At 49.0% G+C, this 20,357-nt stretch overlaps 1 protein-coding gene across 3 annotated transcripts in view; it reads right to left on the bottom strand.

Moving 5' to 3' along the window:
• LOC115079433 (sialic acid-binding Ig-like lectin 15) overlaps positions 1-20,357 on the bottom strand; it is a 107,414-nt gene that overhangs the window by 22,507 nt on the left and 64,550 nt on the right. For all 3 annotated transcript variants that reach the window (XM_029583044.1, XM_029583030.1, XM_029583037.1), the window contains exon 2: positions 5,852-6,268. In XM_029583044.1, coding sequence (XP_029438904.1) covers positions 5,852-6,268 — 417 coding nt within the window. The remainder of the gene's footprint in view (positions 1-5,851; positions 6,269-20,357) is intronic.

Below are 20,357 nucleotides of genomic sequence, written 5' to 3'. Positions count from 1 at the left end.
CTAGGGGAGAGTGTAATTCCAAGAGAGACACCTCTATTAATGCTAGGGGAGGGTGTAACCCCAGGAGAGACATCTCTGACAATGCTAGGGGAGAGTGTAATCTCAGGAGAGACACCTCTGTTAATGCTAAGGGAGGGTGTAGCTCCCAGAGGAGACACCTCTGTTAATGCTTGGGGAGGGTGTAACCCCCAGAGAGACACCTCTGTTAATGCTAGGGGAGAGTATAATTGCAAGAGAAACAACTCTGTTAATGCTAGGGGAGGGTGTAACCCCTGAGAGACACCTCTGTTAACGCTAGGGGAGAGTGTAACTCCCAGAGAGAAACCTCTGTTAATGCTAGGGGAGGGTGTAATCCCAAGAGAGACACCTCTGTTAATGCAAGAGGAGAGTGTAATCCCAAGAGAGACACCTCTGTTATTGCTAGGGGAAAGTGTAATCCCAAGAGAGACACCATTGTTAATGCTAGGGGAGAGTGTAATCCCAAGAGAGACATCTCTGTTAATACTAGGGGAGGGTATAATCCCAGGAGATACATGTCTGTTAATGCTAGGGGAGAGTGTAATCCCAAGAGAGACCTCTATTAATGCTAGGGGAGGGTGTAACCCCCGAGAAACCTCTGTTAATGCTAGGGGAGAGTGTAATCCCAAGAGAGACACCTCTGTTAATGCTAGGGGAGGGTATAACCCCAGGAGACACACCTCTGTTAATGCTAGGGGAGAGTGTAATCCCAAGAGAGACATCTCTGTTAATACTAGGGGAGGGTATAACCCCAGGAGACACACCTCTGTTAATGCTAGGGGACGATGTAACCCCAGGAGAGATATCTCTGTTAATACTAGGGGAGAGTGTAATCCCAAGAGAGACACCTCTGTTAATGCTAGGGGAGAGTGTACCCCCAGGAGAGACACCTCTGACAATGCTAGGGGAGAGTGTAATCTAAGGAGAGACACCTCTGTTAATGCTTGGGGAGGGTGTAACCCCTGTAACCCCAAGAGAGACAGCTCTCTTAATGCTAGGGGAGAGTGTAATCCCAAGAGAGACATTTCTGTTAATGCTAGGGGAGGGTGTAACCCCAGGAGAGACACCTCTGTTAATGCAAGGGGAGGGTGTAACCCCAGGAGAGACACCTCTGTTAATGCTAGGGGAGGATGTACTTCCCAGAGAGACACCTCTGTTAATGCTAGGGGAGGGTGTAACCCTAGGAGAGACACCTCTGTTAATGCTAGGGGAGGGTGTAATCCCAAGAGAGACACCTCTGTTAATGCTAGGGGAGGGTGTAACCCTAGGAGAGACACCTCTGTTAATGCTAGGGGAGGGTGTTACCCCAAGAGAGACATCTCTGTTAATGCAAAGGGAAGGTGTAACCCCAGGAGAGACACCTCTGTTAATGCTAGGGGAGGGTGTAACCCCAGGAGCGACACCTCTGTTAATGCTAGGGGAGGGTGTAACCCCTGGAGAGACACCTCTGTTAATGCTATGGGAGAGTGTAATCCCAGGAGCGACACCTCTGTTAATGCTAGGGGAGGGTGTAACCCCAGGAGCGACACCTCTGTTCATGCTAGGGGAGGGTGTAATCCCAGGAGAGACACCTCTGTTAATGCTATGGGAGAGTGTAATTCCAGGAGCGACACCTCTGTTAATGCTAGGGGAGAGTGTAACCCCCAGAGAGACACCTCTGTTAATGCTAGGGGAGGGTGTAACCCCAGGAGCGACACCTCTGTTAATGCTAGGGGAGAGTGTAATCCCAAGAGAGATACCTCTGTTAATGCTAGGGGAGGGTGTTACCCCAGGTGAGACACCTCTGTTAATGCTAGGGGAGGGTGTAACCCCAGGAGCGACACCTCTGTTAATGCTAGGGGAGGGTGTAACCCCTGGAGAGACACCTCTGTTAATGCTAGGGGAGGGTGTAACCCCCAGAGAGACACCTCTGTTAATGCTATGGGAGAGTGTAATCCCAAGAGAGACACTTCTGTTAATGCTAGAGGAGGGTGTAATCCCAGGAGAGACACTTCTGTTAATGCTAGGGGAGGGTGTAATCCCAGGAGAGACACCTCTGTTAATGCTAGGGGAGGGTGTAATACCAAGAGAGACACCTCTGTTAATGCTAGGAAGGGGCGACATGTGTTTTAGTGTGGAAGGAGGGAATAACCCTTCTGCATGTGAGGGAAGTGGACGTCTTCAGCATCCCTGCCCAGACAGAACAGGTCACTGTTTTATTTCACTCCAGGGTGGCTGGGTGTCTTCCTGTTTTATTTCACTCCCGGGTGGCTGGGTGTCTTCCTGTTTTATTTCACTGCCGGGTGGCTGGGTGTCTTCCTGTTTTATTTCCCTGCCGGGTGGCTGGGTGTCTTCCTGTTTTATTTCCCTGCCGGGTGGCTGGGTGTCTTCCTGTTTTATTTCCCTGCCGAGTGGCTGGGTGTCTTCCTGTTTTATTTCCCTGCCGGGTGGCTGGGTGTCTTCCTGTTTTATTTCCCTGCCGGGTGGCTGGGTGTCTTCCTGTTTTATTTCACTGCCGGGTGGCTGGGTGTCTTCCTGTTTTATTTCCCTCCGGGTGGCTGGGTGTCTTCCTGTTTTATTTCACTCCCGGGTGGCTGGGTGTCTTCCTGTTGCAGCTGAGACTAGAGCTGGACTCCGTCTGGTGATAAGAGTCAGAGAATTTACCTTTCCTTCACAAACCTCTGCCTGTGATGACCGTGCTTAGTTTGTATGCAGATTTGCAATAAGAACAACATGTAAGTTAGTTCTTGAGAACTGATACGGGTGCTTCCCTGGGAAGTAGCAGGTATGCACTGTATGTCTGGGTGCAGAGGAGGTGGGGGGTCCTAGGTGTGCGAGGTTGGCGGGAGGGGCTGGAAGCTGAGACCCTTCCCTGCTGCCACTTCCCACGCACGAGGAGCTTCGCATCAGAAAAGTCAGAACAGAAACCATGGCCTGGCAGGTGTCCCATGTGCCCCCCGCACTGCAGAGCAGTACCATCTATGTGCGCCCCATTACAGCCTGACAGCTTCATACGTGCCGTACTATAGATCGGTGACACCCGTAAAGCCCATATTAAAAATCAAAGCTGAGCCGTCTCCTGTTCCCTGACCTCGCTTTACCAGGATTGGAAATCAGCGCGGAGCACCTAAGGCCCTCCCTCTAGTTTTTAGCCCCCCCTGAATTTAGGGATCCGTTTTATAGGAAGATCTTTTGAATAAGCTCTGCCTGGGCTGCCCCGGGGATCGGTGACAGCTCTGCGCGGGCAGGGTCACATCGCCACGCTGACCCCTGGGTTCAGACAGCGTCCTGCTTCATTTCACCCTGGCTCCTGCTACTTCCTCTTAGCATCACTGACCTGGTGGTCATTCTTGCTTTTAATGACCCCTAACCAGTGAAGATCAGGAAGTGTTTGTGACCCCTGACCTCCGCGCTGGAGGATGGTCAAGGGTCACCCTTTCCTTACGTTCCTTCTTGCTCCTGAGAGGCGCTGAGCATTGCCTCCGCAGGAGGTGCATTCCCTGTAATCTGTGAGGACAGCGAGCGGTCACCCGACCTACTGGTAGGACCCTTGAAGGATAAACTCGGTCCCTGGCCTGGAGATGTCCGTGTGTGTCCAGTTAGACTCCCTGAAAACTGTGGCTAGTGACTCCTGTAGGAACCTGCAGCACCCCCTTATCCCTCATTACCCCGAGGGGCTCCGTAAGGACCTGCAGCACCCCCTTATCCCTCATTATCCCGAGGGGCTCCGTAGGAACCTGCAGCACCCCCTTATCCCCCATTACCCCGTGGCGCTCCGTAAGAACCTGCAGCACCCCCTTATGCCTCATTACCCCGAGGGGCTCGGTAGGAACCTGCAGCACCCCCTTATCCCCCATTACCCCGAAGGGCTCCGTAAGAACCTGCAGCACCCCCTTATCCCTCATTACCCCGAGGGGCTCCGTAAGAACCTGCAGCACCCCCTTATCCCTCATTACCCCGAGGGGCTCCGTAGGAACCTGCAGCACCCCCTTATCCCTCATTACCCCGAGGGGCTCCGTAAGAACCTGCAGCACCCCCTTATCCCCCATTACCCCGAGGGGCTCCGTAGGAACCTGCAGCACCCCCTTATCCCCCATTACCCCGAGGGGCTCCGTAAGAACCTGCAGCACCCCCTTATCCCTCATTACCCCGAGGGGCTCGGTAGGAACCTGCAGCACCCCCTTATCCCCCATTACCCCGAGGGGCTCCGTAGGAACCTGCAGCACCCCCTTATCCCTCATTACCCCGAGGGGCTCCGTGGGAACCTGCAGCACCCCCTTATCCCTCATTACCCCGAGGGGCTCCGTGGGAACCTGCAGCACCCCCTTATCCCTCATTACCCCGAGGGGCTCCGTGGGAACCTGCAGCACCCCCTTATCCCCCATTACCCCGAGGGGCTCCGTAAGAACCTGCAGCACCCCCTTATCCCTCATTACCCCGAGGGGCTCCGTAAGAACCTGCAGCACCCCCTTATCCCTCATTACCCCGAGGGGCTCCGTGGGAACCTGCAGCACCCCCTTATCCCTCATTACCCCGAGGGGCTCCGTGGGAACCTGCAGCACCCCCTTATCCCTCATTACCCCGAGGGGCTCCGTGGGAACCTGCAGCACCCCCTTATCCCCCATTACCCCGAGGGGCTCCGTAGGAACCTGCAGCACCCCCTTATCCCCCATTACCCCATGGGGCTCCGTAAGAACCTGCAGCACCCCCTTATCCCTCATTACCCCGAGGGGCTCGGTAGGAACCTGCAGCACCCCCTTATCCCCCATTACCCTGAGGGGCTCCGTAGGAACCTGCAGCACCCCCTTATCCCTCATTACCCCGAGGGGCTCGGTAGGAACCTGCAGCACCCCCTTATCCCTCATTACCCCGAGGGGCTCCGTAGGAACCTGCAGCACCCCCTTATCCCTCATTACCCCCAGGTGCTCCGTAGGAACCTGCAGCACCCCCTTATCCCTCATTACCCCGAGGGGCTCCGTGGGAACCTGCAGCACCCCCTTATCCCTCATTACCCTGTGGGGCTCCATGGGAACCTGCAGCACCCCCTTATCCCTCATTACCCCGAGGGGCTTCGTAGGAACCTGCAGCACCCCCTTATCCCCCATTACCCCGAGGGGCTTCGTAGGAACCTGCAGCACCCCCTTATCCCTCATTACCCCGAGGGGCTTCGTAGGAACCTGCAGCACCCCCTTATCCCTCATTACCCCGAGGGGCTTCGTAGGAACCTGCAGCACCCCCTTATCCCTCATTACCCCCAGGGGCTCCGTAGGAACCTGCAGCACCCCTTATCCCTCATTACCCCGAGGGGCTTCGTAGGAACCTGCAGCACCCCCTTATCCCTCATTACCCCGAGGTGCTCCGTGGGAACCTGCAGCACCCCCTTATCCCTCATTACCCCGAGGGGCTTCGTAGGAACCTGCAGCACCCCCTTATCCCTCATTACCCCGAGGGGCTCCGTAGGAACCTGCAGCACCCCCTTATCCCTCATTACCCCGAGGGGCTCCGTGGGAACCTGCAGCACCCCCTTATCCCTCATTACCCCGAGGGGCTTCGTGGGAACCTGCAGCACCCCCTTATCCCTCATTACCCCGAGGGGCTCCGTGGGAACCTGCAGCACCCCCTTATCCCCCATTACCCCATGGGGCTCCGTAAGAACCTGCAGCACCCCCTTATCCCTCATTACCACGTGGGGCCCTGCTTTGTATGCTTGAGGCGGAGGTGACCAAACTATCCTCTCTGTGCTGTGACCCTTCCCCAGTACACCTGTGCCCCTGTGACCCACCAGGCCCCCCGTCCACCCACCCAGCGGCTCTCATCGGGACAGAAGGCAGGGGTCTCGCTGGACGACTCTTACCTACGACGGTCAGGTTGGTTCCTGTCGTGTTCGTCCACATTTCTCTCTCTATTTCTGTGAGCTCGACGCGGCAGTAGTAGTTCCTGCTGTCGTCAAACGCCAGCCTTCGGATCTGCAGGGAGAGGTTGTAGCGCCGAGGGTCCCCCTCCAGTCGGTAGCGGCCATCCTTGCCCCCCCAGGCCGTGCAGTTATCGGGGCTGGGGCCGCCGGAGGTGCCGTTGGTGACGGAGCAGCGGAAGACCTCTGGTCCCAAGAAGCTGAAATCCGTCCTCCAGATCACCACGATGGGCCCATGGTAGGCGGAGTCTTCACGGGAGAAGACGCAGGGGAGCACCGCCGACCCGCCCTTCACCCCCTGCTCTGCCAGGGAAACGTTCATGGAGAAGCCGCTGGAAGCAGGGCTCCCCAGCCAGATTCCTGTCAGGAGGGAGAGACAGTAGTGCTCACGGTGAGAGCGGGAGTTACTGGCAGGGCACGCAGGTCAAACACGGGAAACCCCTGGCCGGTTATGTCCTTCCCCCCTGCTAACGCTCATCCGACGCTCCGGGGGGCGCCAGAGCTGCCAAGGGGGAGATTCTGAGCACGGGGCAGCCCCCAGCCCTTCCCTGCCCTGTCCGTGCCCAAGTACGGGGGGGGGGGGGGGGGAGTGTCTCTGCCCGCTCTCCTCTGCCTCTCTCCTCTTTCAGGGTCTAGGGGGATATTTTAACACGTCTCTCTCTATTTGCTTTCTTCCCCCTTCCTCTTCCCCCTCTCCCAGGCTCTCTCCCATCCCCCTGCCCCCCCAGTCCTAGTCCAAACTCTCTCTCTCCCGCTCCATCCTTTCTGAGTTATATCCCCCGAGGCTCCTCTCTCCCCTCCCTTTCTGTCCCTCTCTCAGTCTCCCTTCCCTGCTCTTCTCACTTCTTTTCTCATCTTCTGCTCTCCCCTACCCCTCGTCTCCATTTTCCTCTCTCCTACATTTTGTTACTTTCCTTTCTCTCCCATCCCATCTCCTCCATCTCTTCCTCCTCTTCACACCTATAATTTCTCCTTACACCTTGCCTCCATCAATCTTCCAGCTCTCTCCTTCTCTTCCTTATCTGCTCCCTGCCTCTCCCTCCCCTCCCCCAGCTTCTGCCCCTCTCCTCTTCCTCAGCCCCGAGCCTCTCTTTTCACTTCATTTTTATCCCTCCTCCCCTTCCATTTCTTAATCTTCGTCCTCTCCACCTCATCCTGACTCCTGCCCTCCACCCACCCGGAGAGTGGTGAAGTCTGCGTGCGCACCGTCTGCGTCGCGCACACCTGCACCTACTCTTCGGAAGGCGCAACTTGCGACGTGTAATCTATGCACAGACTTTTTAAAATCATAAAATATGCGCATAAATCACAGCATTCCCTTCCTGAGCGCTGCTCTGCAGTGTGAGTTACACAGGGACCGACCCCGAGGCAGCCCTGGAAGAGGCAGTCACGGAGACCTGGTACATGCAACTCCGTGACTGGGACATAGTTATACCCGGCTACAATCTATTCAGGAAGGACCAGATAGGAAGGGAGGAGGTGAGGCGTTATACATAAAGAGTAGCATTAAAGCAACAGCACTGCTGGGCTTACGAGGTAAGGAGGAGGCGCTGAGGGTTCATCTGGAAAGAGGGAACGGGACATTATTTGTACTGGACAGACCTCCATCACAGACCGAGGAGACGGAGAGAGGATACGCACAGGATTGCTGTGAAAGGGGAGGAGCTGCTGCTAGGGGATTTCAATCTGCCAGATGTTGATTGGGACATCCCAGCTGCGGTGTCTTCTAGAAGCAGGGAGATTATGGATTCTCTGAAGCAGAACTGTTCTATAAATTAGTAACAGAACCCACACAGGAGGGGGCGATACTGGACCTGGTGCTGTCCAGCGGGGATGGGGTTTCTGATGTAGTGGATGATAACTTGGGAACCAGTGCTGAGGTTCAATATTGGGGCACAAGAGAGGAAGGTCCATTCTAAGGCGAGGGTCCTAGACTTCAGGAACACTAAATGGGGGAGCACCTCAAGGAGTCGTTACCTGGATGGGAAAATCTGTGGGAAGTAGAAGGACAGTGGGAAAAACTAAAAGGAGATATCATAAGGGCAACTAATCTTTTTGTTAAGCAAATAAAGAGACGAGGAAAGAGGCCTTTATGGTTTTGTAAAGAAACTGAAAAGATAAGGGAGAAAAGGTTCGCATTCATAAGGTGCAAGAGATTGCAGAAAGAGGAAGACAGGCGACAATATCTGGTGAAGCTGGGAAAGATAGTCAGGGTGGGTGCGAGCCTTTTTGCTGCCCTGTGCAAACAATTATTGTGCTGCCCCAGGCCTGTCTCAGGCCTGCCAAACAGGCCAGCTCCTTCCAGAAGCTTCCACTGCCAGCCCTCCCACCACCCTCCAGGTCTCCACCCCACTCCCCTGGAACCCATGCCCACTGCAAGAGTATTAGAAGCCCTAGGCAAACCTTATACCCTTGTCACTGCCCCATCCCCCCATGCACACAGTTTAAAATTATGCATTTATAATAACAGATTTTACATGAAAAAGAACATTCACAGCACAGGCTTCTGAGGTAAAAATCTCGCAACCTGTACATTATTTCCACATGCACTGCTATGGCGTCAGCCAGAAAAGCCTGCAGAAAACCATACTTGGAGCCCATATGGGGTTAGGACTACTGTCAGGGCTGGCGTGACCATTAGGCGGGACTGGGCGGGGTAGCATCAGGGTACGCGAGGCTGTGCCATTTTCAAAATGCCAAAGGAGATATGGGAGCAGAGGGAAAACATGTCTCTATGTATCTACCACTTTACGAGGGCCTCGTTCAACTCAGGGTAGGTTGTGCGGGGGAGGGGGGTACAGGGGGCAGTGTTACATTAGTGTGCCTGGGGCACTACAGACCCACCCACCGGCCCTGACTGTTGTAACACATGTAAGGTGTGGGCTTCACCCTCAGAAAGCCATGAGTAAATTAAATAAAAAATATATAACAAACCTTCCACTCCAAAACAGCACTAACTGCCAGCACTTAAAAAGTAACAAGCTTAACTATGAAAAGGCAACATTGCAAATATTGCACCAGGCCCCAAAAGACCAATACACCTCCTATTAGGAACAAACCAAGCTGCAATAGATCCCTAAATGCTAGCAGAATTCCCCTCCTCGGTCACACATGCAGAACACAGGCAGACCCTCACCAAATACAGAAAAAAGAAACCATAAAGTATAAATAGAAACAAACATGCAGGCAAAAACTGTCCTGGAAACTACAAGTCAGACTCTGAATGCAGTGCAACAATGGAAAAACAGAGCTATCACCAATCCTCAGCCATGAAACAATAAAATCAAGAACTATAACAAACACACATATCATAATAATATAAACATACTAATAATAAAATATTTCAAAACAGCTCATGAACGGAAGATCCAATAATTAAAAACTCAAATACTATTTGTTTGAAATTTCCCTACCACCAATAAAATATTTCAAAGCAGCAAATAACACCCCAAAATTCAAACTAATAACTAATAAGGACAAAGATTCACACTCTCCATACCTGGGAATATTTTATTTCCAGTCACCCTGGGAATGTCATAGATTAGTGGGAAAGGGATGTACAAGCTTTCTCCTCTCTCATAGATATAGACCTACATACACACATACGCTCCTTCTCCCTCACACATACACACACACAGACACACACAGACACACACACACACACACACACGCACACACAGAGACACACACACACGCACACACACGCAGACGCACACACACACACAGACATGCTCCTTCTCCCTCACACATACACACAGACACACACACACATACACACACAGACACACACAGACACACACACACACACGCACACACAGAGACACACACACACACACACACGCAGACGCACACACACACACAGACATGCTCCTTCTCCCTCACACAGACACACACACACATACACACACACAGACACACACACACACGCTCCTTCTCCCTCACACACATGCTCCTTCTCCCTCACACACAGACACACATTGAATTGCATCGACCTCCTCAGTAAGCGGTGAACAGAAATATTTAAGCATTGGTATTGTCATCTTCTTCTTGGCACCTGGCAGGTTTGGGACCGCCAGCTTTGCAGCGGTCTCTTCCTGATCTTGACCTCCTCGTGGACTGGGGTCCAGTGGTTGCAGAGTCAGCGGTATTCTCTTCATTTGTTTTAGTGAAAGAAGGAAGTGCAAAAAGTGTCTGTTATGATATTGAGGTGTTTGGTGGATTCTCAGGGGCAACAGTGATGATATCTCCTATGGGGGGGGGGGGGGGGTGGGGGGTGGAGCCCCGTAGGGAACTGAAGCACTGGGCTAGACTCAGATGCACAAACACAGAGAATGTATATTTTATTATACAGCTAGTGCGGTCCACCAGAGGTGGCAGTAGAGAGTGGATTAGATAGCGACAGTCTGTGATCCTTGGCATAGGAGACCCATCCCACAATGGTGGTATGAGGCCCCGATGCAGATATCCAGTGAGGCGCTGAAGGAGAGACAGACTGGCAGATGTTATAACACACTGCCTGGTAGCTGAGTAGATAGAGTTCCCAATGAGCAGTAGAGAGAGGATAGATGTTAGCAGTCTGTAATCTTCGGCAGAGGAGACCCGTCCCACAATGGTGGTGTAAGGCCCTGATACAGATATCCAGTGAGGCGCTGAAGGAGAGACAGACTGGCAGATGTTATTACACACTCCCTGGTAGCTGAGTAGATAGAGTTCCCAATGAGCAGTAGAGAGAAGATAGGTATTAGCAGTCTGTGATCCTCGGCAGAGGAGACCTGTCCCACAATGGTAGTGTAGAGCCCAATGCAGATGGACAGCGAGGAGCTGAAGATGGACAGACTGGGAGAAGTTGTACTCACTCTCTGTAGCTGATAGGTAGTGTTCCAGCAGGTTGAAGAATTGGTAGCAGGCACCAGGATAGACACACAGGCCCTCGAGGAGTGAGCACCTGTATCAGGATAGGCACCTGTAAATAAGCAAAGGGCCCCCGAGGAGCAGGTACCCAGGTTAGTAGAACCCTGAAGGGTGAAGGTGGCTTCCAGCAGCGTAGAAGCGGCAGAGCAGCTTCAGCCTGGAGCGAATCCAATCTGTTGCTAACTCGGCGAGAGTCAGAAAATGGGCAACCTTATGAAGGAGGAAGCAGTGACGTCACTCGAGGGGGACGCCCCCGAGGTTTGCGCCAACACTGCTACAAGACGAGAGGCGTGCGTGCGCGCGCCCTAGGAGGCCTCAGGTCAACATGGCGGGACGCAATGCCAGAGCCGCTCCGGGGAAGCCGGAGGGTGCGGCAAGGAGACGCTACGGACGCCATTCTCCCAAGGCTGGTGGAGAAGGCTGAAATAGAGGTGAGGCATGTCGGACGATGGACGCAACAGTGTCATTGTGAGACTCAGAGGTGAAGGGGAGGAATAGGTAGAGGCTGATGAGGAAAAAACAAAACTGCTTAAATATTTCTGTTCACTGCTTACCGAGGGAGGTCGATGTAATTTGCTGAGCATTAAAACTCTGCACTGAAATTCAATGTACAGTTTCTTAATGCACAAGTTAAATTTTTTTTTTTTAACTCCTCCTGGTGCAGAAAGCTAATGGATCAGGAGTTAAAAAATGCCCACAAACCAGAAAATGCCACGCAGAAAAGGCTTAGCGCACAGGAAAAACCATGCTTTTTGTGTATGAATCATGTTTTCTGCGCTCAGAGTACGAGCTGCAGCTCCTAGCGCCTGCCCGCGGACTGACACCAGCTCTGGAAACTCCCCTGCTCCTCAGAGCAGACGTAAAATTTCTAGTGCTAAGGAAGCCCGAGTTAAGCCTGGGGATGGGCGGGTATTACTACCATACTACTATTTACCGTTTCTATGGCGCCAACCAACGTAGGTGCTAATGCCTTCGTCTGCATGGGATTTCCACGCCAGGCGGGATTAAGAAGCGCGCGCAGGTAGAGCAGTGCGCACTCCGCTGAGCGCACCTGATTACAGCGAGCCCAGAGAAAGCGGCAAGAGGAAGAATACGGAGAAAATGCACACAAATAAGACGGGAAGTGAGGGAAACCTCATTCGATTTTCAGAGCTAAGGCGATGGGGCCGGGTGGGCTACATCCGAGGGCACGAAGGGAACTTAGAGATGTCCTGGCAGCTCGGCTGGCTGAGCTTTTCAATGCTTCTTCTTTAGAGCTGGGAATAGTCTCAGGAGCACTGCAGGCAGGAGGATGCCTTTCCTATTCATAACAGTCAGTCTGACCTCGGTGGGGAGCAAACTAATGGGATCGCTGCTAAATCAGAGGAGGGTGCAGTTTCTGGAATCCATGGATTGCAAGATCCGAGGCAGCGTAGTTTTACCAGAGGTGAATCTTGTCAGACGTACCTGATCAATGTCTCTGATTGGATAACCAGAGAGTTGGATCAAGGGAGAGTGCTAGACATAGGGGGTCAATTTTAAGACCCACACATAGATGTGGCTATTTTATAACATGGGGCATTACCTGGGTAGGCCCTGGAACTGTGTGGCCCCTTTTCAGAATATCAAATGGAGAGGGGGCTGAAGAAGCTTGGCTGAATATGGAGATGAATGGTCAGTGGAAAAAGGGAGGTGACATTACACAGAAACGTAGAAGAGATGGCAGAAGAGGTCCTAATGCCCCATCCAGTCTGCCCAGCAAGCTCCCATAGCTATCAGTTTCCCATACTTATCCGCTAAGGTCACAGCTCTTGTTGGTCATTGTTTGAGTCCGTCATCCCCTGCCGTTGAAGCAGAGAGCAATGTTGGCGTTGCTTCAGAAGTGTAGTATCAGGCTTTTTGGTTAAGGGTAGCAACCGCCACATCAAGCAAGTTACCCACATTCTTGTTTTTCCAGACTGTACAGTTTAATGTTCTTGTTGGTTGTTGTCTGAATCCAATCCCCTGCCGTTAAAGCAGCGAGCAATGACCGAGTTGCGTCCCAGCAACTTAACCCCCATTCCTCTTACTATATTCCCCTCCCCCTTGCCTTTAGGGTTTCACTGTGTTCATTCCATGCCCTTTTGAAATCTTTCACCGTTTTTGTCTTCATCACCTCCTCCAGCAGGGCATTCCAGGTGTCCACCACCCTCTCCATGAAGAAATATTTCCTGACGTTGGTTCTGAGTCGTCCTCCCTGGAGTTTCATTTCCTGACCCCTAGTTCTACTGATTTCTTTCCAACAGAGAAGGTTTGTGGTTTGTGCATCATTAAAACCTTTCTTAAGATTTTTTCAACTGTACCTTAATTTTTGAGCTCTTTCATCTTTTGTATTTATACTGTATTCACACTTCATTTACTCTATCCCTTTTATATTTATTTTCTATATAATATTTATTACTATATTACTATGTTTAATTGGTTATCTATTCTATTTGTTCCATCATTATTGTTATTGTTCTATTGTTACCTGTTTTATTGTTCAATTGTTCTATGTAAAGCCCCCTACTCTTTTTGGGCATTTAAAAGTTGTATGTAAACCGGATTGATTTGTAGTTCCTACAAGAACTTCGGTCTATAAAAATTAAAAAATTAAAAAAAATAATAATAATAAATCTGAAGGTCTGTATCATATCTCCCCTGCACCTCCTCTTTTCTAGGGTCTACATATTCAGATCCTTCAGCCTCTCCTCATAACTCATTCGATGAAGACCATTCACCTTTTTGGCCGCCCTTCTCTGGACCGCCTCCATCCTGTCTCTGTCCCTTCTGAGATATGGTCTCCAGAACTGAACACAGTACTCCAGGTGAGGCCTCACCAAGGACCTCTACAAGGGGATATTCACTTCCCTTTTCTTACTTGATATTCCTCTCTCTATGCAGCCCAGCATGCTTCTGGCTTTAGCTATCGCCTTGTCGCATTGTTTCACCACCTTCAGATCCCCAGACACTGTCACCCCAAGGTCTTGCTTCTGTTCCATGCACATCAGCCCTTCACCCCATTGCATACAGTTGTTTTGGATTACCGCACCCCAGATGCAAGACTCTGCTCTTCTTGGCACTGAATCTCAGCTGCCATGTCTTCGACCACTCTTCAAGCTTCCTTAAATCCCGTCTCATTCTCTCCACTCCTTCCGGCGTGTCCACTCTGTTGCAGATCTTAGTATCATCCACAAAGAGACAAACTTTACCTTCTATCCCTTCCACAATATCACTCACGAAGATGTTGAACAGAACCGGTCCCAACACTAATCCCTATGGCGCTCCACTTAACACCGCTCTCTCTTCAGAGTAAGTTCCATTTACCATTACACGCTGACTCCTATCAGTCAACCAGTTTGTAATCCAGGCCACCAGCTTGGTGCTCACTCCCAAGCTTCTCATTTTGTTCACAAGTCTCCTATGTGGGACCACATTGAAAGCTTTGCTCAAATCCAAGTAAATCACATTGAGCGCTCTTCCCTGATCCAATTCTTTAGTCACCCAAGCAAAGAAATCAGATTTGTCTGACAGGATTTCCCCTGGTGAATCCATGCTGCCTCAAGTCCAGCAAGCCTCACCAAATTGTAGATAGTTCACAATCCTTTCCTTCAGCAGAGTCTCCACTAATTTTCCCACCACCAAGGTGAGGCTAACCAGCCTCCTCTCTGCTCCCACTCTTGTGAAGCGGGACCACCACATTGCCCATTGGTCCCTTTACTGTCACATGTCAGTGAAAGAACCAATCATCTTTCAGAAGGTTGTCCTGAAAGGGGATTGGTCCTTTCACTGACAAATGTCAATGAAAAGGACCAATGGGCAATAAGTGAAGGAGTGAATAAATGAATAGTAAGTGCCCGACACTTTAATATTGAGTTATTCACTCCTTCTGGTGCCGGTAGTCAGGTTGGGAGAATGGACACTGAATTTATCAGCGTCCTTTTTCCTAACCCCTGCATGTGCCAGGGGTTCAAGAAACAGATGCTTGTGAACTGAGCGTCCGCTTCCTGCACCCCACTGCCAGCGCTATTTTTAAACTTTTTTTTTAAATTATTTTTTTAAAGAGTTGTTCCTCCTATTTAATATCCCAACGATATTAATTAGGAGGCAGTACAGAAAAGCAGTTTTTTCTGCTTTTCTGTACTAGTTTTAGTAGTGCTCAGCAATTAACGCCCGCTCCGGGCAGGCGTTACATTTCTGATCGCTAGAATGTGCGTCCTAGACGCACTTTTTTTTTTTTTTTTGCTTTGGGAGTGAAAAGCTATTAGCCTCATTTGCATGTGAAGAGCGCTATTAATTTCACTCCGGAAGTGCATTGTAGAGGCGCTAATCCCCTTATTGCACAAGGGGATTAGTTAGCGCCTCTACAACCCGTGTCCAGCTGCAGGTTATACGGTGCGCTGGACTGAGAGCCCTGTATTGCACTGGCCCCTTAGTTGGGTCGATGGGCAGACTGGGGGGGGCGCATACGGTCTTTGGCTGCTGTCATGTTTCTGTGTTTCTCATTACAGAGGCTCTTAAAATATCAGTTTTTTGTACATTTAATTTCTCAGTAGGAAGGATGGGAGCCCTTTCTCATCCAATCACAAGGCTAGCTTTTAATCTAGGCCGGATCACTGACGCCAATCTTAACCTCAAGGCCCAAGTTAAAGCATTGGTTCAGAAGTCCTGTTGGAAGCTCAGACTGATTCGCCGTCTACAACCATATTTATTAAACCAAGGCTCTTTCAGACTCGTGCTCAGTCGCTAACTCTGCCTGGCAGGGATTACTGCAGCTCGCTCTTTCTTGGACTGGCCCAGTGCACTATTAAATCTATTCAGAGCTCTGCCCCGAGAACCATTTCAGGGAGCATTTGCTTGGAACGTAACCACTCCTGTACTTAAAGACTCGACGCTGGCGGCCTGTACAATTTCCTATTCATTGTAAAAGCCTTACCGTCATTCACAATGCCCTTAATAATGATTGCCATCCATCGATTGCTGACATTTGCACGCAGACCTGTTAGAAATTTAGAGTCAGAGTCTCTTAGAAACACCCATCTCAAGATCACACGGCTCGCCGAGTCCAGGGGGCCTGTGCTCTCAGTCGCAGGGGCTTTAGTTTGGACACAGTCAGTCACCAGTCCTGCTCCGTGAACAGGCATGTTATAAAACTTTCAGGAAAGCCCAAAGGACCCGTTTATTCACACTAACAATTGATTGAGCCCCCAGTGCAGTTCACTCTGAAGTTCCAGGTTTGCATTACTTGCTACTTTTCTGAATGCCCAGGTTATGATAATTGTATTTTTAATATTTGATTTGTTGTTTATTTTGTGATATATATATATATATATATATATATATATATATATCACAAAATAATATATATATCACACACATACACACACACATCACACACATATCACACATATCACACACATACACACACACATCTCACACACACCACACATATCACACACATACACACAGCACACACATATATACACATACACACATATCACACATACACACACACATCACACACATATCACACACACCACACATATCACACACATACACACAGCACACACATATATACACATACACACATATCACACATACACACTCATATCACACATATATCACACACATACACACATATCACACACATACACACATATATACACATACACACATATCACACATACACACACACATCACACACATATCACACACACCACACATCACACACATACACACAGCACACATATATACACATACACACATATCACACATACACACACATATCACACACACCACACATCACACACATACACACAGCACACATATATACACATACACACATATCACACATACACACACATATCACACACATATCACACACACCACACATCACACACATACACACAGCACACATATATACACATACACACATATCACACATACACACACATATCACACACATACACACAGCACACACATATATACACATACACACATATCACACATACACACACATATCACACATATATCACACACATACACACATATACACACAGCACACACATATATACACATACACACATATCACACATACACACTCATATCACACATATATCACACACATACACACATATCACACACATACACACAGCACACACATATATACACATACACACATATCACACATACACACACACATCACACACATATCACACACACCACACATATCACACACATACACACAGCACACACATATATACACATACACACATATCACACATACGCACACATATCACACACATATCACACACACCACACATCACACACATACACACAGCACACACATATATACACATACACACATATCACACATACACACACATATCACACATATATCACACACATATACACACAGCACACACATATATACACATACACACATATCACACATACACAGTCATATCACATATATATCACACACATACACACAGCACACACATATATACACATACACACATATCACACATACACACACATATCACACACATATATCACACACATACACACATATATAAGCTGCCCAGAACAAAGGCTGGTGCAGCCTAAAACTATTTTAGAGAGATAAGTAAATAGCTAAATCTGAATATGCCATGCTTCATAGTTTTCATCATTGCTGGGTTTGGGGACATTCCTGGAAAAGAGCGTTGTTTTGTAATAAGTGCTTCAGTCCTGCCCCTTCTTTGGACGTTTTTCTCACGTGCTGCACCACCAGCCTTGAGAGTGGAAGGCGGAGGAAACGCAGCAGGCACAGGGTTATGAGTCAGCAGGGCAATCCTGCAATTTGGGAACTGCCTGCTGACCCCCTCTCTCTGGAGCCTGCGGCAGACCCTGGGGTGACTGCTCCAAAATGCGCAGATCCTCTTTCTCAGTTCCTCAGCATCAGCCCTGTCGCTGCCAGTTAAACGTACTGACTGATGCTGAAATGGGTCTGCCATGCAGTGAGGATTCAGTGCATCTCTCAGGAACTGTAGGCTCATCCTGCCCTCTTGGAAGAGCGTCCTTCAGGATGGGTTTAACCGTCCACTGCCTGTTCAGCTTCCCACTAATGCACAGACAGCGAGAGAGGCTCTGCAAATTAAGTGTATCTGGCTAACTTTGCAAGCTGGCCGGTGGCTGAAAATTACTCTCCAATACGTGCAAAACTCCAGCTTTTAATGTTTATTCACTTCCATCCTGATGCTGAATTATCCACTAGGGATGTGAATCGTTTTTTGACGATTTAAAATATCGTCCGATATATTTTAAATCGTCAAAAATCGTTAGAGGCGATATTTAATAGGAATTCCCCCGATTTATCGTCAAAAATCGTAAATCAGGGGAAGGGGGAGGGCGGGAAAACCGGCACACTAAAACATTCCTAAAACCCACCCGACCCTTTAAAATAAATCCCCCACCCTCCCGAACCCCCCCCAAATGTCTTAAATTACCTGGGGTCCAGTGGGGGGGTCCCGCTGTGATCTTCCACTCTCGGGCCACGGGTGCGTTAATAGAAATGGCGCCGGTGCTACCTTTGCCCTGTCATATGACATTTTGGTTCCTGTCCCCCGATGTCATCGCTCCCGGACCGATCTCCTGCGCCGGCGCCATTTTGCATTTTGCAATACAAAATGGCGCCGGCCGTATGGCCATATTGCCGTATTGCAAAATGGCGCCATTTTGCAATACGGCAATACGATTCGAGTGCAGGAGGTCATTCCCGGACCCCCGCTGGACTTTTGGCAAGTCTTGTGGGGGTCAGGAGGCCCCCCCAAGCTGGCCAAAAGTCCCTGGGGGTCCAGCGGGGGTCTGGGAGCGATCTCCTGCGCTCGTGACGTCGGGGGACAGGAACCAAAATGGCGCCGGTGCTACCTTTGCCCTGTCATATGACAGGGCAAAGGTAGCGCCGGTGCCATTTCTATTAACGCACCCGTGGCCCGAGAGTGGAAGATCACACCGGGACCCCCCCACTGGACCCCAGGTAATTTAAGACATTTTGGGGGGGTTCGGGAGGGTAGGGGATTTATTTTAAAGGGTCGGGGTGGGTTTTAGGGATGTTTTAGTGTGCCGGTTTTCCCGCCCTCCCCCGATTTACGATTTACACGATATTTAAAAAAACAAAACCGCGACGATCCGATTCCCTCCCCCCCACAGCCAAAATCGATCGTTAAGACAATCGATCACACGATTCACATCTCTATTATCCACTCACAGGTCCAAAAGAGCAGGTATCCCATGTTGTTGTCAATTTTATATATATATATATATATATATATATATATATATATATATATAGCACAATAATACAGCAGGCAAAACATACACAGTCTGCATGCAAGTAGTCATGCAACACTAATGTACTAACTCCAAAAACAGTCTATTTAGACAAAAATGTATTTAAATAATTTACATAAGCAAGTTCAAAAAATATTTATACAAATCTAGATACTAGAAGAAAACAAAATATCAAAAATTTTTTTTTTTTTATACTTTATTAAATTTCTTGTCATTTTTACAATGCACATGAAAAAAGAAAAAGAATGGTTTATACTGCAAAAATTCAAAAGGAAATACTTTTACAATAATAGTATATCATATAAACCAGACATAACCAGCCCACTTTATGGGGAGCCATCCAAAGATAGAATATCATAAGAAATTAACTCAAAACAATGAGTACAATAAGGAGAAGAGACTTACATTTACACCAGTCTATCATTCCCAATTTCGGAGGTTGTAACATTGTCTTGACCTCCTTTATGTATAAGAAAACCCTCAAGATGACTCGGTTCCTGAAAAACAAACTTATTATTCTGATAAGTGACTAAGCACTTGCAGGGAAACGTAAGATAGAAGGATGCCCCTAGGGTCAATACCTTCTGTCTTAATAAAAGGATCTGCTTCCATCTTACTTGAGTATCCCTCGATACATCTGGGAATACCTGGATTTTCTGGCCGCAAAAGCTAAATTCTTTATTTGTAAAGTACTTCTGAAGTACTATATCTTTATCTTGCTCCAGACTAAATTCCACTATTAAAGTGGCTCTGGACTGAATGTCATCCACTGAGGCCTCAAGAAAGGCCGTTAAATTCGGACTATCTGTAGCTAACACTTCAATTTCCCCTTCTGGTAGCAATACTTCTCTTTTTTTTATTGGAATATAATACATTTTGGATATAATTAGATCTTTAGTGATACCCAAAATTTCCTTAATATATTTACCAAATAACTCTTGGGCAGATAACAACCTAGTGAAAGGGAAATTTAAAAACCTTAAATTTTTTCTTCTCATGGCATTTTCAAGACCTTCCATTTTTCTATACATAATTAGAGAGTCTTTCATAAAGGCTGACCCAGTGGTTTGCAAAGTTGATAGTTGTTTTGAAGCTGATCCACATTGTGTTTCTAGTTGTTGAATTCTTTTGCCATAATCATCCAAAGTTTTCCCAGTTTCTTTTGAGAAATTGGAGGACTGACTCATAGAAGAAGATAACATCTTCT

This window comes from Rhinatrema bivittatum, chromosome 1 (assembly GCF_901001135.1).
Source record: "Rhinatrema bivittatum chromosome 1, aRhiBiv1.1, whole genome shotgun sequence".
Lineage (NCBI taxonomy): Eukaryota > Metazoa > Chordata > Amphibia > Gymnophiona > Rhinatrematidae > Rhinatrema > Rhinatrema bivittatum.
The sequence above is the reverse complement of the archived record's forward strand: the minus strand, read 5'-3'. Positions and strand labels throughout refer to the sequence as shown.